We start from the raw sequence: 23,297 nt of genomic DNA, 5'->3' as shown, positions 1-23,297 counted from the left end.
CTCAGCGTACAGGGAGGGAAAAGGGAGCGGCGGTGGAGGGGAGCCGGGGAAGAAAGGGGCGAGAGACGCATAGGAAAGGGTGGGACCTGGTGTCACATAAAGTAGAGGAGGAGGTCACTGCAGGTGAGGCCTTCTTGCCAACTAATAAACACGGTCCAGCTAGGCAGAAGAACGATTTCTCCGCAGGCACTGAAGATTGCAACACCCCACAAAAGCGCCTCATTGGGGCCGTGCAGCAGCAGCACTACAGAGGGCCTCTCTCTACCTTGATGCGGGGGAGGATTTTAAAGGTGAAAACCTCTGAAGAAAGGGGCGTTTCGCCAAAAAAAACGACGAGGGCTTCCGCCGTCTTCCAGAAGGAACGTCGTTCCTTCCCCGTCTAGCGCCAAGTCCCCAAGCATTGCCGCTGGGAACTGCCGCTTTCGCGGTGCCTGCCTGCATGCACATGCATTATGTGTCACTCGGCTTCGGCGCCTCGCGGTAAGTCCACGTTCGTTTGGGCTGCATGCCGAAGCGCCGTGCAGACGAGCTTTTCATACTCCTGCAGCACGAAGGGGGCGTCCTCCACCCCAAGTGTTTCCTCGCTCGGTGTGCCAAAGCGCCTAGGATACACAGTCTGGGAGCCTTGTACGGCGAGTCTGTCTGCTAGTTCATTTCCGATCACACCAGCGTGAGCTCGCACAGGCACAAAGTGGACTGCCCCTCGCCAGCAAGCTCCCCGGGGGAAATGCTCTTCTCTTTTTCCTATGAGAAGCCGCACTGCTTGAACTAAGTCCGCATTCTTTACATCTGCCCCCGAAGCACACTTCCAGTTGTTGTGCTGCCAGCGGTCCCCCCAGGGCCCCACACACTTCACGGCATAGCTGCTATCCGAATAAACTACCAGTTTCTGCTCAAGAGCGTTGCATGCACCCGTGTGCTCCCTCGCCTGCAAGTCATCATAATATTGAAAGGCCAGAAGAGCTGTAAGGAGGGAAGCGAGTTCTGCCCTCTGGTTTGTCTGGGGTCCGTGAATCAGAGGAAGCGCTAAACTCCTCTTGAAATCGTCTCCAAACGAGATCCCAATTCCAGCAAGGGCGCCTGGGCGGCCGTTGTGCGGGCAGGCGCCATCCGCATAGACGGAAACTATCTCGTGTGTCTTTCGAGGCCTCTTGGAGGCGTCGTATCCACGCAATATGCGGTGCTCGATAGCCCCCCCTTCGCCGTCATCGAGATGAGTGGCAAGACGGGGGGGGGGTGCAGGGCGTCGTCCGGCTTGAGAATTCGTGAAAGGCTTCTCGCCTTTGAAGGCTGCTGCTGCCTTCGACGGTGCCTCTACATCGGGGGGGGGGATGCGTCCAGTCGCTTTTGAGATTAGGACGGCCCTGCGAGGATGAGGGTTGGCTGTTTTGTTGTTGTTGCTGCTGCTGCCAGGACTGCCCCTCGCGTTGACGCCGCCACTTCCGTTGCTGGCGGGGGTTGCAGCTGCTCGCACGCCGTCGAGAAATGTTTCTTCCGCTCTGCTGCCTATGCACCATCCACAGGCCGAATGCCAGGCTACAGGGGCACAAGGATTTGTGGGGGGAGAAGGAGACTTCAGTGGCCTTAAGAGCGCACGTGACAGCCTGCTCTGCACACTGAGCCCTAGTATCAAGCCCACCGAGATATGATGCGGCGGAAGCTGCGAATTCTCAGAAGAAAGGAAGAGACAGGGAATTGCTGCTGCCAAGATCCGCAGCACCAGCGTGCCCCAGAGGGCCCCCAGCCTCATGGAAGCGCCTCTCCTCTGGCCGCAGGCATTCGTTTGTGGATTCAGAGTTCTTCTAGACGCACATAGGCTGCATAAAGGGGGCTAATGAGGGAAGAAAAGCAGGAGTGGGTGTAAGGGAGCCCCCATATACACACGGCGTTGGCGCACGCCCTTGTCCTGTACCCAGTAGTACCCCGAGGAAGGCAAGAAAAAGGGCTTCCTCTTGGGAAGCAAATCTGCGCAGAGGGGGAGACCAGTTGTCTTAAGGAGGCAATAGACTAAGCTCTTGCATTTACCCGCGGCTGGATGGTCGGTGCGGCGTAGGGAGTGCGCTTAGTTGCACAGAGGCAGGTGAGGAAGAAGCGGTGGTGTCCTTAGCAGGAGGTTTCCTAGAGTGCAGTCTATGTATGTGGGGGCCTATTCCGTATCACCCTTAGCTTCTTTGGCGTGTTTATTAGATGAGTTTCCCTCCTTACTTGTGCTGGACTGTCCGTACTGCTCTAACAAGCAGAAATTCCCCGCTGAAACGGCAGATCTCTCTCTGGTGCCCGAGGGACTGCGGGAGCTCGAGAAGGCTGCGACGGAGCGAACTTCTCCGTGGAAATCAGCGATTTGTGCACGCGAGAACGCATTTTTCGCGCCCCTGCCTCAAGATGAGTGCTGAAGCCCAACCTCCGGCCAGCAGTAGCGATGCCGATACACTGCAGCCGATGCTTACAGCCATGGCGACTTCAGAACCCTGCGCGCCGACGGGAACATCCTTTAGCGGCTCGAATGACGCTTCTTCCTCAAAGGCCCCTGCAATTCCGAAGAATTCTCCGAGGAGTCTTCGGTTGCTCATCGTTGCAGGTCCAAGCGGCGTTGGGAAGGGAACCCTCGTGCGTAGACTCCGCGCCCAGTGGCCGTCGGTGAGGCAGCCCTTTACTGTCGGTCTGCTTGATATGCAACGTGTCACCCTGTCCGCGAGCACAGAGCGTGTGCTCCTCTGCACCCTAAGAAATGCCGCATCCCGTCTTGCTCTGTATGCGCCTTCCGTCGTGGCGGGGGGCGGGGGCCCCTCCATGGACACCAAGCGGGGGCCCTGCCAGGGATAGATACAATGCGCTGTGCATGCAGACGTACGAGTGACTTTTTCCTTCAGGCCTTTGGCTTTTCCGTGAGCCACACAACTCGGCAGCCTCGTCCAGGCGAACAACATGGCCGCGAATATTATTTCGTCTCGCGGGAGGTGATTGAGGATCTCCGGGATAGAGGAGCTTTGTTGGAGCATGCAGTGTTCTCGGGAAACATGTACGCCACCTCTGTGGAGGAGGTTCGACGCATTTCGTAAGCTCCAAAAGACCCGCACCCGAAGGCTAAGGGCTTATATATCGCTATATTTTGGGTGCCTTTTTCTCGGGGTATCTTCCGCTTTTGCATTGGTGCGACGTTTTGCGGGGACCTCTGCCTTTTGTGGTGCTTTTGCTGCTTTGCTGTTGATAATGATGGTGGCGTTGTCGGTAGAGCACCCGGTTGCTGCTGCTCTTCTCCTTGCGGACAGCCGAGCTGCTGTACGGTGCGCAAGCGCTGCTACAGTTACGGTGTGACACTGTGCATATGTCTATTTGAATGTGTGTATGGATGTGCTTACGTTAGTGCGCATGTGGTTGCATGTGCGTTTATGATACGATAGTATGCGCATGCATGCACGTATATCTACACACTTGTGTGCAGAGAGATGGGACAGATCTGTTTGCTCGAGATCGACCTCGTTGGGGTTGCAAAGGTGAGGGCTCATGGATTTCCCGGTGCCCGTTTCGTCTTCATTGAGCCGCCTTCACTTGAAGTACTCGAGACACGGCTGAAGGGGAGGAAGACGGAGACTCCAGAAGCTGTCCGTACTGCAACTTTTCCTACAACACACCATTTAAAAAGTAGCTCTATAAGTTGTATCCCAATGCTGTTTTTCTAAAGGGGAGAGGTTGCGCAGGGAGAGGCGCCGGAAGGAATTCCAAGTCCGCTGAGCAGCCTCTAAGCTTTAGGCCATGTATGTGCCTTCTTGTCGACTTGTGACCTTTACGATTTAACCTGCGTATCTGGGGTGGCAGCCGGCAGTAGACCAAGGGGCATTATCTCCCCAGGATGGTGGTAGTCCGTCTTCAAGCGTTCCATGTTGTGCCTCAACGCCGATGCTTTTTGCGGTGTGTTTTCGCAGTTGCAGAAGCGGCTCAATCATGCGCGAGAAGAATTGGAAGCATCGAAGAACCTGCCATGGGATCTGCGGCTTCTCAATAATTCCGTGGAGGTGGCTTGGACAGAACTGCGAGACGCCGTCAGTACGTGGTTCGGCCTCCCTGTGGAAACTGAGCAGTAGGGCCCTGCAAGCAAACTTTCGTCAGAGTTGTCATATCGGGTGTTCGGATTCCCACCGTGTTAGTGTTCTGCTGTTGAAGTACTGCATTTGAAGCACTTTGTGAGACGGAAACAGGTTCAGGTATATCATTTTTGCAGCAGCTGCTGCTGCAGAGCTAGCAGCAGCACGGTGAAAAGCACTGGCAGTGTCAAGGTGGAGGAGGCTCGTGTCCGGGGTTGTGATTAATTGGACTTGTGATTATAAAAGATCGCGTGCACCATGTATTTATCTATACTATGGTGGTGCCCAAGGGGAAAACGTTTTATGCCCCGGTGATTTGACGGGGGCGTTGTGAGCTGTTTACTCATCCCATGCAAGGTTTGCATGGAGGCATATATTCCAGTTGGTCAGGTAATGTGGCGTTCTGGCCTTGGGCCGAACGCGCATGTGCACTCAGAGAGGCTGCTGGGTACGGCAGGACGGAGCAGTGCGGGGAAACTTGAAAAGGCACAAAAGGAATGAGAAAAGCCGACTCAAAATAGGTGAAACAGACACACAGTCGCATGCAGCGAGAGAGAGAGGGAGTGCGACTTCTGCAGAGAACAAGAGGCGCAAGCATATACCGAAGAAAAGTCCTAGCTAGGAAAGTAAAGGCCGTATTGCGTAGGCATCTAGAGGGTGCTCAGTATGCAATGGGCATTAGACAGAAGCCTGCATAGGTCCTCCTGTATGACAGAGGCCACTCAAGGAGCTAGCGCTAGGGCAGTGCAGCAAGGCGAGCTGCAGTAGACACAGGCGAGAAGCACTGCAACGAGACGGGCCAAAACGCGCCAGCGCGGGAGCTACGATAGGTTTTATGACGGGCGGGGGAGCTACTGCCAACCTCGAATTTCTGCTTTTGTAAGTATTTTGGTACCACTCACGAGTCATTTCCTCGCTGGCGCAAGTTGCTGCACAGAACTGTTGGGCAGGGGCGACAGTACGTCCCCAAAAAGCCGCAACTGGACCCTGTTGCTAACACGCTTCTCCTCCGTTAGGATGCGCGCGGTCCCCTAGGCTTTCGTGTGGCGGGATGTCGTCTGAATGCCGTCTTTCTGTAGTCAGTCCTCCCCCTGTCTTCATGGCTGTGCGTACGCGTGCTATTACCTCCCAGGCATTCGCATTCCTGTAGGCCTTGATCGTTTTCAAAGTTCGTGAACCTCAACTGCCGACGTTTTATTGCGTCTAGGATTGCCCATTGCACCCGGATTGAACCGGTTAGGCAGATGATAGATAGGATGGGTAGAAATGCAGTGGACTCGCGCCAGTCAAGTTATCTGTCCTAGTTCTTATCCCTGGTTATGATTTTTGTTGGAGCTAAATTGAGGAGAGGGTGACACGATACGCAATATTGCATCGCGCCGTATTTATTTATGTTCAATCACAGATCTAAAGCAATAGTGCCCAACAAAGAAGACGGTATAATCACTGAGTGCCTCAAAACTTCCAAAGTATTACGTATTTGGCTTGCAAAACTACGGGGTTCTTTTCGCTCATTCCATCCGACCGCCGCTACTGTAGGAGGCGAATTCACGTATGTAGTGCTGACAAACCAGGGAATATACCAACACTGAACTCGAAACTAAGCGCCTCTCAAAGGGGCCGCCTCCGCGGTGAAGGCGCAGAGAACGACAAGAACAAGCAGGCACTGGAAAAGCTTGCAAGGAGCTAGGCTGCAGTATAAAGCGGCAAGATGGCCAGGAGGGGCCAAACGGGTAGGGAGGACGACGAGGGCAGTGGGAGTAGTGCCACAAAAACGCGCAGCCAAGAATTACATGCGACCCATCGGAAGACGCAGAAAGGGGGGAAAAGATACGGAAACGACGGCGCAGGACTCTAGTCAGGTGCTGTACCGACTGTGCTGTGAGCTGCGCAAGACTTCCACTTTGCGAAAATCCCAAGGCTTCCTCCCCAATTCGTGCCGCTGCCTCCACTTCTCCCTATTGCATCAACCGTATGCATATAAGACTGTTGAAGACGGGTGTAGAGTTCACAAAAGTGCAAGCCCCCGCCTGTCCACTATTCAGCAGCTCCGCTTCATCTAGCGTATGGAGGTGTATGCTGCCTCTAAGGACACCTTAGGAAACAATGTTTTTTACGCGTGCTAGCAAGCAGGCGCCACTCTCCAGCAGACCTATTCAAGCGCGTTTATGAGCACTACTGTCGAATTCTCAGCACCCAGGGAGGGCTGGCTGCATTTGGCTTACATGACTGCAAAGCCATGCCACTGGTTCGGGAGAAGAAACAAGAGGCCTTGGAGGCCTTCGCTCCATCCCATAGAAGAGACACCCTGGTAGAAAAAAGCCCATCCGGACTGTCCACCGATGTAGCACCTAGAGCCATTTTGGAAGCGTGAGAAGAAAGAAAATACCCCTTGCCCTCTCTGCGGCACATATCGGTCCCCCCAATACCCAGAGACCCCGCAGAGGGCCCTATCTCCCAGCAGGAGATAAGAGACCCCTACTGAATACTCTAAACAGCTCGACACACGCAAACAAACTCACACACGAGCGCCCCCACCCCGGACCAAAATATGAGTGTGGAGGAACCACCATTGTCTGGACTCGGCTCACAGATAGCATTATATACACATATGCACGTAGGTGGACGCATGCTCATACACATGCATGCTACGATGTACAAAGGCCTTTGCACACCCGAAGGCTTCTCTCCGCTGGTTCGCTGCACCTCTCGATGTGTGCCACGCATCTCGATCGTTGCATGGATCTACATCCACATCAGTGTACACCAATTCGCGCCTTGACGCAGTACATTTCAGCGAGAGCGCATACACATAGACACGCACGTACACATGTATAATCTTGAAGGGCGAATACATACACATACGCATCTAAAAAACATAAGAAGAGACCACCGGCCTATCGCTGCGATAGACAACGGCTGTCCGAGGTGTCTAGATGCATGTTCTAAAGGCCGCTTCTGCCCAAAAAGAGCAACCTCAAACGCACCACCACAGAGGTTCCTGAAACCTCATGGAGGGCAGGAGAGGCTCAGCTCTACGGCCTAGCAGCCCCCACAGAAAGCTCGCAGAAACCCCCCTTTGGCGGTCCGTTGAGACTGTGCAGTGTACACCCGACCATCATGTGGGGCCTCTATTCGATTTCATCCAGGCAATTCGTCGCCGTGGAACCTCCAGAACCCTAAAACTCGAGGCTCATGCCCTTCCAGAAGGACCCTCCCTCCTCCTCTCCCCATCCCCTCAAGCCCCAAAGTCTCCATTTTCAGGGCCCCTGCCTGCATGCAACCGCATCGCCGGCCGATGATCCTCACTGGAGGAGGCTACAGCTCCCGAGAGTCTCTCGAGAGCTCTCAGGGAGCGCCGAGGGAGGGAACACGGCTACTCTAAGGCAGAGGCAGAGTGGGGGCATGCAAGGGCGGCTGGCAGAGGCCAAGTAAAAGCAAGGGCCAAAGCCATCGACTGCCCTCCTTCTTCTCGCCCGGATTGACACCTAGACCTAGGAAAAAACCCTTTGGCTCTGCGCCGAAGCTGCCAGTGTTGCCTGCTCCTTCCACTGTTGCTTACACTCACACGATCTCCGTGGCAACAACGCATACAGGACAGCACTGAGCCTTGCTACACGAGCCACTTAAGGGTGCCTGAGGGCTCGCTAGACGGGCAGCAGGCAGCAGCGGATACATCTGCTGCTGCAAAAAACATCAAGGGATCCGCTCACGTCTCCCTATGTGGACACAGGGCAGCGAAAGGGTGCCTTGAACCCCACGAAAGCAAGAGAGGGGCCAGTCATCCCGCCGTCCAAAACTCTCCGTGGAGAAAGCAAAACAGACCCGACAGCCACTGCCACTGTATTGACAACTACTCCAGCTCCTATATAAAGCAATACAGCGTTGCGCGCCATGCCAGTGCAGACGCTTTCGGATGCTGGGGCCATAGCAGCCTCCTCCTCGCGTCCTATAAAAAAAAGGCACAAAATGTAAAATCGCGACATGAAGCGAGCGAGCCCAGTGATGCCCCCACCCCTCAGCATCCACAGAACCCTCCAAATGCGGAATCCGCCTTTTTGCACGAAGAGAGGAGGCTTACCCCCTAGATTAGTCCATTAGGAGACGTCGCTTCAGCAGGTCGAGAGGAGGCGGTCTGAGCTGCAGCGGCACACCCCACCCACCATCCGCATGGAGAACAACGCCAATATCGCCTTCCCAACAAGCTGGACCGCCAGCACCACGCAGCAGCAGCAGCGGCAAACAGCCAGCAGCACCGATTCGCGACAGCAGTCGACGCTTACTTTTGCGGGGTGCTTGGGTGCGAGGCGTCTTGGGTGCTGTGGCAGCACCCAGAGGGGGGAAGTCTGAGGCTTCCAAGGGCAGATCCGACTGCCTTGTACGCCACGTTGTGCCTCCACCAACAGCGGCACCAAAGGATACTGGTGCTGGGCTTCTTCCTGCCGCTCTTGGTGTTGCTTGTTCATCGTTACTAGGACTGCTGCTACTGCCGAACTCGGCAGCTGCAGCCGAGCTTCTGCCTGCGTCAAAGTAAGTCTGCTGCTGCTGCTGCTGCTGGTAGTGCTGCTGGTACTGCTGCTGCTGCTCATGGCCCTCACTTGCTGCCAAGGGGCCTCCTCGTACACTCCATGGCACCCCATGCCCTCTCCGTCGACCCCCCCCCCGGCTAACCCCTGAGCACAGACCGATACGACACACAGCAGATGTGCAGCTGCTGCACGATGGATCCTCTCCCTCCTTCTCCAAACCAGAGAGAGGCTACGACGCACACTGGCACCGGCGCTGCCAGCTGCCGCCGTGCTCGAAGCCCCCTCCCTCCAATCAGCGAAGTCGCGTGTGGTGGGGAGCCCGTCCACAGAAAAGCGGAGACGCATGCAACGAACCTGCAGACTGATTGCTTCCTCTTGGGGGCCCCCCCAGAGGAGGAGCAGCCCCTCTTCCAGGCATCCCCCCGCCCCCAAACCAGCGATTCCCGCTGCTCCGCCCTCGACTGCCGCCGTAGCCGCCTCGATTTCGCATGCCGTGTTGCTGCTGCTGCTGCGAAGCAGAAGCAGAAGACAGAAAGCCCTCAGACTGCTGCGGCGCCACGTAGTACTGCTGCTGGGGGGGCCGGGTGGCAACATAGGAAATAGGCACGAGCATGGGGGGGGGGCCAAAACCAGCGGGCATGGTGTAATACAGATGCTGTTGCTGCTGCTGGCGACCCCTTCGGAAGTTCTCCCCTTCGGCGGCTGCTGCTGCGCAGGGGCCTCCTGCCGCGGGGGGGGCCCCCCCAGCAGCTCCCCCCGCTCCACGGCCTCCTCGGTGGTAATTTGCATGCATGCCAGCCCGCCCCGCCCCCAAGGCAGCGGCGGAGGCAGGAGGCTGCGAACTCGGCATCCAGCAGCAGCCCATCATCTGCTGCTGCTGCATGCGGCTGTGGGGTCGAAATCCCCAGAAAACCGGAAAGGCCTCACTATCCAGAGGGTACGCTGGCACGGAATGCGGCTGCTGAGAAAGCCTGTTGTTGTAGCCTTCCGCCGCGCCTGAGGGGCCCCCGCCACTCCCCCCGCGCGATGCAGGGGGCCCTTGAAGGGCGGGGGCCCCCATCTGAGAGTACCCCCTCGGCGAGACGAACCCAGGGGCCCCCCGCTGCTGCCCCCTTCCGCCGCCGCCGCGCTGCGCCCTCCATGGTCGCCTCTGCTGCCGCTGGTGCGACGCGAAGGCGCCTGACGCGTCTGGCGAGCTCCCTGGGGGGGGGGGGGCCCCCCCCCCGGCAGCGGCATACATGGGGGGCTGGGGGCCCCCCATGGCGACTGCCATAGGCGGAGGGGGAAAGAAGCGGGGGGCAGCTGCTGCTGCTGCTGCTGTCGCGGCTGCGGCTGCCGTTGCCTGTGCAGACACTACACGGTGCAACGCGTGAGAAGCCTTTATGCCGACCTGGAGAGGCCGCCCCTAGAGGCACAAGGGAAAAAAAGAGACGCAGTCACACACACGCATGCAAATCAACGGCATGCGAGGCTGAACGCCTGCGTGTGTGCAGGCGCGTCTCCTCCAACACGCAACGACGCAAACAGCAGCCTGTGAAAAGGCCAATAGAAGAGGGGAAAACCAACCCCCTTCCCCCCACACAGAATGCGGCGGCGCGGAAGATATCGAGGCAGACGACCTCGCAGAATGCTGCACATCCGCCGTCCCCTTCTCCCCTGAGGAGGCGGCTTGGCTCCGCATGCCTCTCCCTCCCTCCCTGTCTGCCCTAACCCTTCCTTGTCTCCCTTTCATCTAGCTAAAATGCACCTTCCATCCCCCGAAACACCCCCAGACTGTGCATTCACCCTGTACCCCACGTACATTGAGTTCTTGAGTCCGAAGCCACAGAGCAACTTGCTGCGTGGTGTCAGCCTCCTTGAACGTGACAAACCAAGTATGATTGATGTCTTTCCTTACGCTACAACACTGCTCTTCCTCCTGATTCTGTGGCACCTGGTGCTGCCCCTCCCCCTCCTCTTCCGAACCCTGATCATGCGGCTGCGACTGTTGTTGCTGCTGCTCCTGCTGCTGCTCGTGTTGCTGCTGCTCCTGCTGCTGCTCGTGTTGCTGCTGCTCCTGCTGCTGCCCGTGTTGCTGCTGCTCCTGCTGCTGCTCGTGTTGCTGCTCCTGCTGCTGCTGAGAGAGCATGGGCGCCTTGTAGATGAGAGCGAGCACCTGCTCCTGAGTCGTCTCGGGTGGGAGGTCTCTAAGGAACAGCGTATTCCTGGCTTTTTCCATCAGCCGTGCAAGACACACGAACTCTTCGAGCGCATCCTCACAACTGCTGCTGCTGCTCGTGTTGTTGCTGCTGCTGCTGCTGTTCGGAGTCGCCGAGGTTGTTTCTGTATAAGGACTTACGTCTCCCGTGGAGCTGCTTACAGCTCCCGAATCAGCGGCTGCTCCTACCCCTCCTTCACCACCTCCCACACTGCGCCCGCTGTCATCGCTTCGACTACCAGCTTGCCGCTGCTGCCTCTGGATCTCGCCTTCCGTCTCTGCAGAGCCGCTGGGAAGTGCGCCAGAAGGCGCCTCGTCTAGCTGCTGCTGCTCCCGCCGCTGCTGCTGCCGCTGCTGCTGCTGTTGCTGTTGCTGCTGCTGCTGACGACGCACAAGATCAATATCCTGGATAAAGCTGATCGCCTCGACAAGAACCTCTCGGGAAGCGCCGCAGCAAATTACAGCGGGATGCCTCAGCAACACGGAGAGCGGCAGCAGCCATTCTCCCGGCTGTATGGTAGCAGCAAGAAAGGGGTCCGTGGAGAGAGACTCTTCGGAGAGTAAGGCACGCAAAAGACTTGCAACTGTAGGCGCAGTGGCGCTGCACTGCTTGGCGCCCCCCTGCCCGCCTGGCGCAGCTGCCGCCGCCGCCGCCGCTGCTGCTTCGTCTGCTGCTGCTGTGGCAGCAATCGTCACAGAGCGGCAGAAGTAATTTACACCCCAGACAGGCAAGGACTGCTCTCCCATTGCTGCCGCCGCTGCTGCGGCAGCAACTGCTGCTGCCGTCGCGACACCCCCCTGAGGCATAAACGGAGGGAAGGGAGGGGGAGGCGGGGGAGGGGGGCATGGGAGCCCTGTCCTCTCGGGAAAGCGCTGTGTTTTGTGTATTTCTTGAGGCTGCTCGTGCTGCTCTACAGGAAACTCTTGCTGTTGCTCGTCATGCTGCTCCTGCTCCCGCAAGTCTACGTGCGCAGGGGCTGCTGCTGCGGCAGCGGCAGCTGTGGAGCCGTTCATTGCAGGGTTTAAAGGGGAGAAACGGCCTTGGGAGCTCCTGGCGGTTAGGTGTATATACGCACAGACGAACAAAGCAGTCAAGAACGTCGTGAGCGAGAAACGCCTCTTTGGGGCCGCTATTTGCGGCTGCTGCTGCCTTCGCTGCGCGATAAGACGATGTAGGGGGAGGCTTCTTGGACGCTGTGGAAACGCGAGAGCGACGTTCGTTCGTGTGTGTGTGTGTGTGTGTGTGTGTCTGTGTGTCTGTGTCTGTGTTCAGCGCCAGTCACAGACGTCTTTGGCCGTGTAGAAAAAAACCTTTTTAAGGGGCTTTTCTTCGGTTCACTGTTCGAGTATCGGAGGAAACAATGTGAAGCGTCTCGCCCAAATCCTAGTCCGAATTTAAAGACGCGCCGAACACCTCGCAATGCGGAGACGTGACGGTTTCTGCAGAGGCCACTGGAAGAAAAGCTCTGAACAGTGGGCGCTTGGTCGAGGCACTGCACAGCCGCAAGAGAGGATGCAAATGCTGCGGCAAGGACTGTGGTCGTTTACAGGCGGCAAGGGGGTCGTGCTGCAGCTGCAGCTGCTGCTGGATAAGACACGCTACTGAAGCCGCCGCTGAAACCGCGAAGACGAGGCCATCCGTTCGACCTCGAGAACTGCAACTAAGGGAGATGCTATGCTGTTTGAGGGCAGGCACTGAGCCTCTGCCTGGACGGGCGCACTCCCAGTGCTCGGGTGTCACTGCCCCTACTAACCTTTCTGCTGCTGGAGAGGGGAGGAGGCTCCGAAAGTGGGGAAGATGTGATCTGCGCCGCAGTCCGACGAACGGTGCGACTCTGAGACGAGGTGGAAGCGGCACAGCCTTGCCGCTGCTGGTTGTCGTGATGCCACTTCTGATTGCAGAGGCTGCTGTTCGTCTCTCCACGCCGCTGCTGCGCAAAGCGCCGGTCTTTGAAACTTGCGAGCGTTCGCAGAGTGGCGAGAAGAACCAGCGATGCGGCAATCAGCGAGACCCCGCAGTTCGTCCAGCTCCTGCGGTGCCTGCCGCTGCCGCCGCGTCGGCTCGCTGCGGCAGGCACAGGCACCAAGGAGATCACTTGACCAAAAAAAGACAGTTACATAAGGCTGCAAAAGAAGAGATGTGACGGAGAGGCAGCGGAAGCAGCGGCAGCTGCCGGGGCGGGGCCACTGCAGCAGCAGAGGATGGCGCAGCAACAGCAGTAGCAGCAGGCAAACTGCACAAGAACGCGGTCTTGTAGAGACTTATACAGCTGTTTTGGTCATTTGCCGCTGCAGCATGAATCATTTATTAAAGACACGAAAGAGACCCCGCAGCATTCTAAAGGCTGCTGGTACGTCCAGGCCGCTGCTGTTTCTGCTGCTGCTGCGCCAGCAGCTGCCCGGGTCGGCATGATGGCATGGCAGCCGCCGCAGTGCAGCGGTAACAGCCACACTGGCCACTGCCATTGCAGCGCACATCTACCTCGTCCACGCGTTGTCTTCCCTCTATTTATCTCTATATATCAGTCCGCATTTAAACGTGCTGCAAAGGGGAGTCACTTTCCACTCGGTGCACTCGCTCATGCCGGAAATTCTGCCGCCGCCACCGCTAGTGGCACTGATGGGCAGTGAAGGGGGAAGCTCGCTAGGACGGGTTTTGCAATGAGGCTTTAAAACGTGTCTAATAATAATGGCAATCAAGTAAGTCGTACTATTGCACTGTTTGAAGCTAATCAGGTGCTTTATGATATTTTGGGGGGAATCTGCGGATGGGGAATGCAGGTGTGGCAGAAGAAGTGCCCGGGCATAGGGTTCATCAAGTCTATGTCCAGGCTGCTTTGACTCGACTTTGCATTTGACGGGGTTGAGCTCTTGATAAATGTGCAACTATATGCTACAGGTTCTCTCCTCTTGCGTGATCGCCGTTGTTTGCCTTGTCTTTGCTGTAAATCCTGTGGAACAAGCGCACGTTCCGTATGGGCAAACGCTGGACTGCGAGGTACATTTTTGCCTAATCCAAATGTAGCACTTTTATCGTGATGCGGCTGATCGAATAATTTTCTGAGGCCTAATCTTGACTTTGGTGTTTACATAACCCATCAAATCAACTCGGTAACGACTTGGGCTACATGTAGCGTGTACCTCAACATTATGTATTGCAGAATATTGTTAGATACAGGAAGACGCAGTGCTGTATACATCTACGCTGGACGCTACATGCAACTGGCTATGAATGCTGCTACTGCTTTGAGGCTGCAGCAACGCGCAACCTCATGTCCTGAAGGGCAGAGCGGGGAAACGAAATGCGTTGGCGAAAAATTCAATAGCCTTCCATCAAGCTCCCATTTAGTCTGGAGCTAAATAGCTTCCTCCTAAAAGACTAGTTGAAGCGCTACAGTCAATAACACGGCATGGTAAGATGCAGCCCCTCCCTGCTCATCCACTGGCTGTGGATGCAGTGGAACGATAGGTTTATCCACAACAGCTGCCTAGTTTCAATCGAGTCATTTAATCATCTGATCACCCCTGGCAAAGAGTAAAAGTCTATCAAAGTCCTTCTAGCGATGACAGCAGAGGGTGGCACAACGCCAATTGGGACAGCAGGGGCGCCGTGCAAGCTGATGTAAACGCGGTAGCTTCATACCAAGTTAAAAAAGCATGATTTATCAGCCGATAAAATGGTTTTGGATCAGCGTATGGGGCAATGCGGACCTGTAAGTATGATGACGAAATATATGGTCAAGTACTCGAAAAATATATCAGCGGGGTAGAGTACCCCGCTTTGTACCCCACAGATGAAAAAAAAGATGCTTCTTGTGGCTGGCTTTTTGAAGACGGAGGGTCATCAATTCAGCGAATTTCGTCTGTCTACAATAGTTCTTACCTTTCAAGCCTTCACGCATGCCCTAACTCACCAATTTATGCGGTAGCATAAAAGCAAGTTTTTGGATTCTACTCGAGGCTGGAACACCTAAGCCTTCTGATACATATGGACATATAGCAGACCCACATACAGTTAATAGTGTCGGCATGAAGATTTCATCCCATAGAACCGCTAAGCTTCCTTGATAGTACGTATAGGTCAAGGCCACGGCTTCGTGCTTCAAATTTTGTTGGATCTTATTCAAATCCTGCAGGCAACACACCTAATATCAAGAACACAATTGTTCTAATTAAGCTGAACACTTCCGCCGTTCCACATACCACTGCTTGTCCCGCAACACCTAAAGCACACCCCCTAGATGCTGTAGGTGCTCCTTAACGTTTTGGCTGAATATAAAGGACTCATGCTTGTGCTTGTAGACAGGCATCCATCCTTCCTTGATAACCCTAGAACTCCCAAGCAGCTTGTTGATGGCGCTCAGCTGGAACATCAACGAGCCCAGGGCGCATAGAGGTATACTTCACTTCTCTAGTGCGGGCTTGTCGTGCTTTTTTGTGCCTGTGATCTCGGTATGGGGATTTGTGAAAAGCATATCTGAAGGCGAACAGCCGAAGGACTGTCGAGTGACGTAATTTGTCCAGGGCTTCACCAAGATGAGGCAGTGGGAAGCTCTGCCTCACACATAGTTTGTTAGGGGACTTCAAGTTAATGCACATTCGCCACCTCCCGTCGCTTTGGGGCGGTGGTACTGGATGATGCAAAAGGTGCTGGTCGCTTCCTGCACGCCTAATTCTTTCAACAAATTGTGCGCCTGTCGTTCAACCTCTTTTCGTGCCATGAGGGCTTCTGATTTCCCGAACAGAGTGTGTGATCGACTCTGGCATTAAGGCAACTCAGTGTTCTGGACGACAACCAGATGGCCAGCCTGTTGACAAATCGTCATTATTTAGCACATCCCCGAGCCCCTTCTTGGCATTTCCCCTTTCTTGCTGTTAAACGAAGGATAATTGAAGCCTGAGGAGGGCATCTCCCTTTCCCTGCCTCGACCTTGAGAATTATGACATGAGGTAGAGGGGACAGCTAGGGCGCGCGTTGCTGCACCCTCTAAGCACTGTGCGCTTTCATTGCCAGTTTGCACGCACCGTCCAGCGCAGATACACACACCATCGCATCTTCCTGTATCCAGCTAACAACACTCTGCAATATATACGATGCGCCGGCGACACAGACAAACTGATCAGACAGTTCTTCACATTTCCTTGCTAGATTTATTACTAGGGTAGTAGATAGCGTTGAAGGGTAGCCTACCACCATCACAGACAGTCAACAAGAACTCATATATGCGTTTTAGGGGCCTGTATTATGAAGGATGTATTTCTTTCGTGCTATTCTTAGGGGTGTCTGTAGTTGAGTGTTGGCATCAGCAACCCTGGAACAATCCCGCTGCGCAAGTTCGGGGGATTCAGCAGCGTGCAGCACGTACTCACAGGAGCCTGAATCATTGGATACTACTCTAGAACGTGTATTCCTTTGCGTGTGGGCATATCTCAGTAGCCGTCCATGCGAGTTCGAGCAGGCACCTCAGCGCTTGTGCCGTTTTAGGGAAAGTACGTGGCCCATCGAACTCAAGACTATGAAAGACTTACACCTCGTTGGGAATAAGGCGCGAACGAGGGAGTTTCGTCAGAATATGCTTGAGGATTAGGACATTGAAAACGGAAAGGAGCGTTCAGACACCGAGTGCAGATACGACATTCATCGTGGAAATGCTCGAAACGGGGGGAGGGGGTTCTTGGGGTTTGAAGCGTACTTGGATTTGAGGCGAAGTGCGGGTAGGGGAATATGCGGACAAGGCCCACCGACTCGCTGGCTTTAGGCGATAGGAAAACAATTACGTCTGCTTAGGGGACAGGGGAATACACTACTTGCCCCTGCTGACGACTCTTGTTGCGCTGAGAGGGTGAGTGCGGCAGAGAAGCCGCCGACGCGCGCAGCCCGCCCACGGCGTGTTGCTGCTGGAGCTGCGGCTGTTGCTGAAAATAATGCTAATAAAAATAAATAACTAGGGTTTCAGCAGGCACAGAATATTAATTCCTTCTGCCTTCCAGTGTAGCGGGGGTTTATACACAGCTCCCTGTTGCTGCTCCGCAGCCCCCAGTATTTCTGCCCGGTGTTTCACCCGTTTGTCCATCGGCAACAGAAACAGCAGCGACGTCACCTTCTACTGCTCGAGCACTTCTGACATTGTCTGCCTCTCATACAGCCCCCTCCTCCTTTCCCCCGCCCACCCCCCTCCCCTCTCTCGCGCCTTCACTCTCTGCAAGCTGCCCGCGATACCTTTACGGCAGGCCGTGTAAAATAGCACAGGCTCTCGGCCATGGCTACTGACGGGATCCACAAGCCTTCCGGGTCCAATGGGGCTGGTGCTGCGACGCCATCAGCAGCAGGATCAACAGAGGCAGGAGCGCAAACGGCAGCAGCAGCCGCAGACACCAAAGAGCGGTACCTGCAGTTACTGCTGACCTCTCTGGTGCTTCTGAGGGATGCCGTCGAGACACAGGATACCCGGTACACGCTGCGCATGCTGCGACGCTTCAAGCAGCTACGGCTTCAGCAGCAGCAGTGCCCCGTGGAGCTGCTGCAGGTTTGCTCCCTGCTCTTCTGGAAGCAGCAACAACTGGTGCAGCAACTGCAGGAAAGAGAGGCCAGCGGTAATTGCAAGGCAAGGAGTAGCACATCTAGCGGCAACTCGTACGCGCACTTAAGCCACCTGCCCCCCAACACGCTTGCTTTCTGGCAGAAGCTGCAGGAAGCTCTTGAGCTAATTGTGAAGGAAAGGCAGAGCAAGGAGGCAGACATGGAAACGGACGGCGTAAGCTGACAACTCTACCCCTCCGCCGTCTCCACGTGGCCTCTGGGAGGGAAAAGGGGGGAAACGAAGGATGCAATGCACAGCACCGGCAGTCTCTGTTGCATCGCTGGCACATGTGTAAAGCCCGTGGGGGGGAGAAAAGGGAAATGCGGAGCGGCGCATCTTCAACTTCCTTTGGTGTATTTTCTGCCGGCCTTTGAGACGTTGAGCTTTTCTGCGTGCTGAAACGATAGAGCAGCGGCTCTTACTCACGCGGCATCCCATAGGACGCATGCAGAGCTCGAAGAACATGCTTTCCCCATGCGTGTCTCTTGCAACATGTGAAAGTGTCGCATCGCCGCTGCGGTGTGTGATTTGTGCGCTCCCTTTCGACAGGTCCCTCAGCAGCAGAAACGGTGTCTAGAAGGTGAAGAGACAGCAGAAGAGACGGATGCGGCAGCTGGAGGCGGCTGCAGCAAAGCGCTGCAAGCTTTTCGCGCGGCATCTTTCCTCTGCTGTCTCCCGGAGGCAGAGGTGTTACTGTCGACTCTCGTGCTGCTGCTGCTGTTAGACCACCGTCCTCAGCAGCAGCAGCAGCAGCAGCAGCAGTGGGAACAGGCGTGGCAGTTCAGCTGCATCCTCATCGAGCGAGTGCAACAACATGACAGGCGGTCACTTGACAGACTAGCTGCCAAGGCGTGGTTCTTCCATAGCAGATCTCTCGAGCTTTCAGGGCAAGCCTGCGATTGCCGCGCGTAAGCAGGGGAGAAGGGAGGAAAGGGAGAGGGGAGGAAAGGGAGAGGGGAGGAAAGCGAGAGGGGAGGAAAGCCTTTGCTGTGGCTGGGGGGGGCAGTATAGAGGTCAAGCGGTAGAAGGTTCAGGTTTAGGATCTTTTGCTGAGGCACAGCCCTTCCTGCCTTCTCCCCATTCCCACCTGCCGCCACACGCGCTTGCTGTCTTTCGTCATATGCTGCATCCTTGGCTCTAGCAGCAAGTTGGAAGAGAGGCTTGCGCATGTTGTTCAGGGAGTACCTTGCTGCCTACCGCACGGCGAGTGCTAGGCGAGACATCATGACGCAGGCCACCCTTCTGAACTTATTGCTGCGGCTGTTTGTTTCCAACAAACAATATGACGTGGCTCTAAAACTGGTATTTCTGCTGCATGCGGTTTTTCTGCTGTTGAAGACTGAAGTGTCAAGATCTGTTGCTCCTCCCTCGGGCACGACATCTCCCCGTGCACCTGTCTCTCTCTCTCTCTCTCTCTCTCTCTCTCTCTCTCTCTCTCTCTCTCTCTCTCTCTCTCTCTCTCTCTCCTATTTTCTTGTTTTGACAAAAGCTGCAGATTTCCTGCCCGCAGCACAGGGCTTTCCAAATGCTGTACTTCCAGCATCTCTGTGATATGCATTTGCTTCCTTGTCACACAGGTGCAGAAAACAGGCTTCCCGGAGGGCCTTCAGTCAAATGCACAACATGCGCGTTATCTGTACTACCTGGGTTCGTTGCAGTTGCAGTTGCGACTGCCCTCTCTCTTGCTGACATGCACGGCTACTGCTGCTGGTGCCGTCTGCTGTAGTAGTCTGCGTTCGTGCGGCTCGTGGGAATGGTGCTGTCTGCTGACTGCGTAATATTGCCGATGGCTCTGCAGCCGAGTCCATTGCCGCAGCCTTTCGGGAGGCCCCTGAACGGACGTCTTTCGCCTTAGTTTCGCCGGCTCTCGGTGTCTCTTGAGCTGTGAGTGAGAGAGACTTCTTCGTTGCACTGTTGTGTCTCCTGCTGCTTCGTCCGCTGGCGCTGCAGGTCAAATCCAGGCAGCTCGTTTGGAGTATGGGGCAGCCTTCTCGCATTTGCAGCTTGCCTTGCGCAAGGCTCCGCAGCAGTCAGCAGTAGCCAGGGGATTTAGACTGGCGGTAAGACATCGGCTCTCCCGTTGCGTTTTTGCATTCCCTGTGGCGCCTTTATGCGTGTAAGGGCAGTCGTACCCTGTGTGAGCTGCTGCTGCTTGCGGCTCCTCCTTGAAGAGATGCAAGACAATTAGCAGCAGCTGCTGCAGCGCGATGAGCAAACACCTGCGCTCCCTCTCCTTCTTCTCGCTGTGTCTCTTGCCCAGGCCCTCAAGAAATGCATCGTCGTTGAGCTGCTTATGGGGGATATTCCTGAGCGTTCGCTCTTCAATAAGCAAAACATGCACGCAGAGCTTGTCCCCTACAGAGACATCGTACTGGTGCGCTTCGCAGGCAGCCACAAGAGCAGCACTATGTGTGTGTGTATATATGTGTGTATATATGTGTGTATGTGTGCGTATGTGTGTGTATGTGTTTGTGTATGTGTATGTGTGTGTGTGTTTATGTGTGTCAATGCACATAGCTATTTATATACATATATATAGGCACCGGCCGCGCCACTGGCAGGAACTATTTGTTGAGAGGAGAGTTCCCTCTGAGTTTCCTGACGTCTGTTGCATTGTCTGCTTTGTATGTTTACGCTTCTCAGGCCGTGCGAAGCGGTGATCTGCATGCGTTCGCTGCAGTGCTTCAGCAGCACGAGCAACGCTTTAGGCTAGACGACACGTACACTCTACTTCGCAGGCTGCATCAGAACGTCATTCGGGCCGGGCTGCGAATAATTTCCCTCTCCTACTCGAGAATTTACTTCGTCAGTTGCCGCGCGTAGTGCCACTGACACTGATACGGCTGCGGTCGGCTTTATTTTCTTGTGCTGCTTTCGTGGTTCTGTGGGAGTGGTGCTCTGCGTCTTCTTCTGTTGCAGTTTGAGCAAATGCGCGCATGTGGATGAGTATCGGTGTCTCTCTGCGTGTATGTATATGTATGGGTCTGTGTATGTGTGCACATCTGTATGTGTGTATATCTGTATATGTGTATATCTGTATGTCTGTACATCTGTATGTGTGTACATCTGTATGTGTGTATATCTGTATGTGTGCACATCTGTATGTGTGTACATCTGTATGTGTGTATATCTGTATATGTGTATATCTGTATGTCTGTACATCTGTATGTGTGTACATCTGTATGTGTGTATATCTGTTTGTGTGCACATCTGTATGTCTGTACATCTGTATGTCTGTACATCTGTATGTGTGTATATCTGTATGTCTGTACATCTGTATGTGTGTACATCTGTATGTGTGTACATCTGTATGTCTGCACATCTGTATTTGTGTACATCTGTGTGTGTGTACATCTGTATGTGTGTATATCTGTATATGTGTATATCTGTATGTGTGTATATCTGTATGTGTGTACATCTGTATGTGTGTGCATCTGTATGTGTGTACATCTGTATGTGTGTACATCTGTATGTGTGTACATCTGTATGTGTGCACATCTGTATGTGTGTACATCTGTATATGTGTACATCTGTATGTGTGTATATCTGTATGTGTGTATATCTGTATGTGTGTACATCTGTATGTGTATATATATATATATGTGCATATCACTGCGTGTATGCGTGTACATCTGTTTGTGTATATCTGTATGTCTGCACATCTGTATGTGTGTACATCTGTATGTATATATATATATGTGCATATCACTGCGTGTATGCGTGTACATCTGTATGTGTGTATATCTGTATGTGTGTATATCTGTATGTGTATATATATATATGTGCATATCACTGCGTGTATGCGTGTACATCTGTTTGTGTATATCTGTATGTGTGCATGTGTGTTTCTGCTGCCGCGCATTCTACAGAAGGACATCGCTTTAAAGCTGGGACTGGATTCGCCTCAAGAGGCAGAGGCTGTGTCTGCCAAGGCTATCTTGGATAGAGTTATTGACGCTACTATAAACCATGACAAACAGTTTCTTGAGTCTAAAGTGCGTGTTTGGGGGGTGTAGCAAGCATGGTCTTCACGAAGCGGCGACTCCCGCGTTCGTGCATTCACGTGTAGCTTTTTGAGGGGAGCGTTTGCGCGGGATGTAGCATGTCTGCCCTCGGAATTACGCTTGCCTCGGCGTCTCACGAGCAGCAAAGTGGTCCTTGACTGCTAAGGAGTGACTTGCCCTCGTTTTAGTAGGCCATGGGTGCATGCGCCGGCGCTGTTGCGGTGCTGTTTGTGCCCCATTGCTTTTGCTGCTCAGGCAAGTGTTGACCTGTACGCCTCCAACGAGCCACAGAAGGCCTTCCACCGTCGCATAACCTTTTGCCTGGATCTGTACAATGACGCTGTCAAGGTAGCACCAAGAGGCAGAGGAGCACCAGCTGTCCTAGCAGCTACAGGGCAGCGCCTTCTGAGCAGCCTCAGCTGCAAGGACCCCCGGCAAGCCCGTGGCGGCTTCACGCGCACTGCTGCAACAGAAGCTCCAGAAGCAACGCAGGCTTGCGCTTCCAGCAGCGTTGTACGTGTGTGCTTGGGCTTCCTTGCGGTGCAGGCTATGCAGTATCCAGGCAGCTCGGAGCGCCAACAGACGGCGGAGGACGATGAAAGGAAGCGAGCCATGCAGGAGGAAAGAGCCAGAGTGTGTAAAGCCAGCGCCTTTAGGGGCTGTAGAGGCCTAGGGACAACAACGATAGGCATAGTTGTGCTGCTCCTAAGCTCAGAATAAGTGGCAACAAAGTCAAACACTTGCAGATGCTGCAGCATAGCTACACAGGAGGCGCAGCGACACTGCCGGCAAACAACAGCACAGGGACGCAGCAGTTGCATTCACAATACGACAGGACCGCCACGAGCGCTGTTAGAACCGGGCGCAGCTCCTGCATGTAGCGACTGATCCCCTTCACCCCCCTCCTCCCGCGCGAAAATCAGAATTTGCCTAACGCCACCCTCTCTAGCAGCACACGCCGCAACAAGCCGAGCAAATATAGTGGCAGTTGCAGTGGGCCGTAACACCTGCCACCATACCGAGCTCTGCGGCAACCTCCATAGAAGCAGCGCCAGATGCTTGGATACGTAGAATTTGCCAGTAGATGCGTCGCGTTACAACGTAGGCGGGGAGAACCGTATCAGGATCCTCCCTATGGTCTGTTGCTCTGTGAAATGTTTTCGCTGTGAAATATATGTGTGTATCTATGTTTGCATGTGAATTGAGTCCGCCTATACGGTCATGCTAATGTTGGATAGTGATAAGATTTCCACTGGCTGCTGAGTCCACGGTACTGGCATTCGCGGTTGGCTGCATGCAGGCGGAGGATGATGACCTTGGGGACGATATGGACATGATCTAAGCCCGGAATGCATACCGTAATGGTTCCCATTGCAGCGAGGGGTGATAGATGCGGCGCACATGGGGCTGTGATGCAGGCAGCGAGACGGGCAAGCACTTTGCTTAACGGCTGTAAGCATGCATGCTTGCATGCTTACTTGCCAGCTTTGAGAATGCATGCGTGCTTGCATGGGCCCGTTCTGGGAGCGTGTTTACGCGAGGCACATATAAGCATTTTAAATTGGTATCTGCGTGCAAAAATCTTGCATGCATGCATGCACCGAGCACTAGAGTGAGTTTTGCACTCTGACCTTGAAGAGCTGTTGCCCTTGGTCAGGGTCGTGGGGCGGGTAGGAACACCCCTCTAAACGCTCTAGAAACAGGGGGTTGTCTTTTCGTCTGAATGGCATTTGCTCTGGAGGGGGGTACAAAGGCAAAGCAGGAATATGGCAATAGGTTTATTCTAGCTGTCAGAGGCACGATGCCTCAGTAGACTAGGTTTGCTGATCTTACTCTGCTTGCGGGTGCTCTAGAAGTGTTGCTTTTGACGCTGTTTATTATTATTACATGAAAACGGATTGCAA

At 54.6% G+C, this 23,297-nt stretch overlaps 4 protein-coding genes across 4 annotated transcripts; 2 read left to right on the top strand and 2 right to left on the bottom strand.

The window, feature by feature from the left end:
- Positions 1-457: 457 nt before the first annotated feature.
- LOC34622691 lies at positions 458-1,779 on the bottom strand. The gene is made up of 2 exons (XM_026337340.1): positions 1,759-1,779; positions 458-1,660 (listed from the first exon to the last, which is right to left on the bottom strand). Exons 1-2 carry the CDS (start codon positions 1,777-1,779, stop codon positions 458-460), a joined length of 1,224 nt encoding a protein of 407 aa, XP_026193125.1.
- A 603-nt stretch (positions 1,780-2,382) lies between these two features.
- LOC34622692 (guanylate kinase) lies at positions 2,383-4,082 on the top strand. The gene is made up of 4 exons (XM_026337339.1): positions 2,383-2,589; positions 2,871-3,055; positions 3,443-3,494; positions 3,924-4,082. Exons 1-4 carry the CDS (start codon positions 2,383-2,385, stop codon positions 4,080-4,082), a joined length of 603 nt encoding a protein of 200 aa, XP_026193124.1.
- A 3,719-nt stretch (positions 4,083-7,801) lies between these two features.
- LOC34622693 (homeotic protein female sterile) lies at positions 7,802-11,822 on the bottom strand. Its single transcript, XM_026337338.1, has 5 exons — positions 10,413-11,822; positions 9,791-10,016; positions 8,955-9,304; positions 8,366-8,816; positions 7,802-8,031 (listed from the first exon to the last, which is right to left on the bottom strand). Exons 1-5 carry the CDS (start codon positions 11,820-11,822, stop codon positions 7,802-7,804), a joined length of 2,667 nt encoding a protein of 888 aa, XP_026193123.1.
- Positions 11,823-16,324: 4,502 nt separating this feature from the next.
- On the top strand, positions 16,325-22,735 carry LOC34622187 (probable 26S proteasome non-ATPase regulatory subunit 3). The gene is made up of 14 exons (XM_026337337.1): positions 16,325-16,354; positions 16,568-16,735; positions 16,843-17,014; positions 17,169-17,563; positions 17,939-18,297; positions 18,568-18,691; positions 18,967-19,036; positions 19,340-19,449; positions 19,650-19,763; positions 20,033-20,194; positions 21,259-21,384; positions 21,649-21,741; positions 21,940-22,026; positions 22,694-22,735. Exons 1-14 carry the CDS (start codon positions 16,325-16,327, stop codon positions 22,733-22,735), a joined length of 2,052 nt encoding a protein of 683 aa, XP_026193122.1.
- Positions 22,736-23,297: the final 562 nt, after the last annotated feature.

The sequence above is a fragment of the Cyclospora cayetanensis genome, unplaced genomic scaffold (assembly GCF_002999335.1).
Source record: "Cyclospora cayetanensis isolate NF1_C8 unplaced genomic scaffold, CcayRef3 CcayRef3_contig_178, whole genome shotgun sequence".
Taxonomy (NCBI): domain Eukaryota; phylum Apicomplexa; class Conoidasida; order Eucoccidiorida; family Eimeriidae; genus Cyclospora; species Cyclospora cayetanensis.
This window is presented reverse-complemented; position numbering and strand designations above follow the sequence as displayed.

Coding starts and splice junctions, on each gene's coding strand:
- LOC34622691 (XM_026337340.1), bottom strand. CDS start 1,779: ATGCCTGCGGCCAGAGGAGAG. Junction 1,661..1,758: donor TGCCTGCGGCCAGAGGAGAG/GCGCTTCCATGA, acceptor GAGAATTCGCAG/CTTCCGCCGCATCATATCTC.
- LOC34622692 (XM_026337339.1), top strand. CDS start 2,383: ATGAGTGCTGAAGCCCAACCTCCGGCCAGCAGTAGCGATGCCGATACA. Junction 3,056..3,442: donor GAGGAGGTTCGACGCATTTC/GTAAGCTCCAAA, acceptor ACTTGTGTGCAG/AGAGATGGGACAGATCTGTT. Junction 3,495..3,923: donor ACCTCGTTGGGGTTGCAAAG/GTGAGGGCTCAT, acceptor GTGTTTTCGCAG/TTGCAGAAGCGGCTCAATCA.
- LOC34622187 (XM_026337337.1), top strand. CDS start 16,325: ATGAAAGACTTACACCTCGTTGGGAATAAG. Junction 16,355..16,567: donor TACACCTCGTTGGGAATAAG/GCGCGAACGAGG, acceptor CGCTGGCTTTAG/GCGATAGGAAAACAATTACG. Junction 20,195..21,258: donor CCTACTCGAGAATTTACTTC/GTCAGTTGCCGC, acceptor CGCATTCTACAG/AAGGACATCGCTTTAAAGCT.
- LOC34622693 (XM_026337338.1), bottom strand. CDS start 11,822: ATGAACGGCTCCACAGCTGCCGCTGCCGCAGCAGCAGCCCCTGCGCAC. Junction 10,017..10,412: donor TTCGGACTCAAGAACTCAAT/GTACGTGGGGTA, acceptor TTGTGCCTCTAG/GGGCGGCCTCTCCAGGTCGG. Junction 9,305..9,790: donor GAGCTCGCCAGACGCGTCAG/GCGCCTTCGCGT, acceptor CAGCCGCCGAAG/GGGAGAACTTCCGAAGGGGT.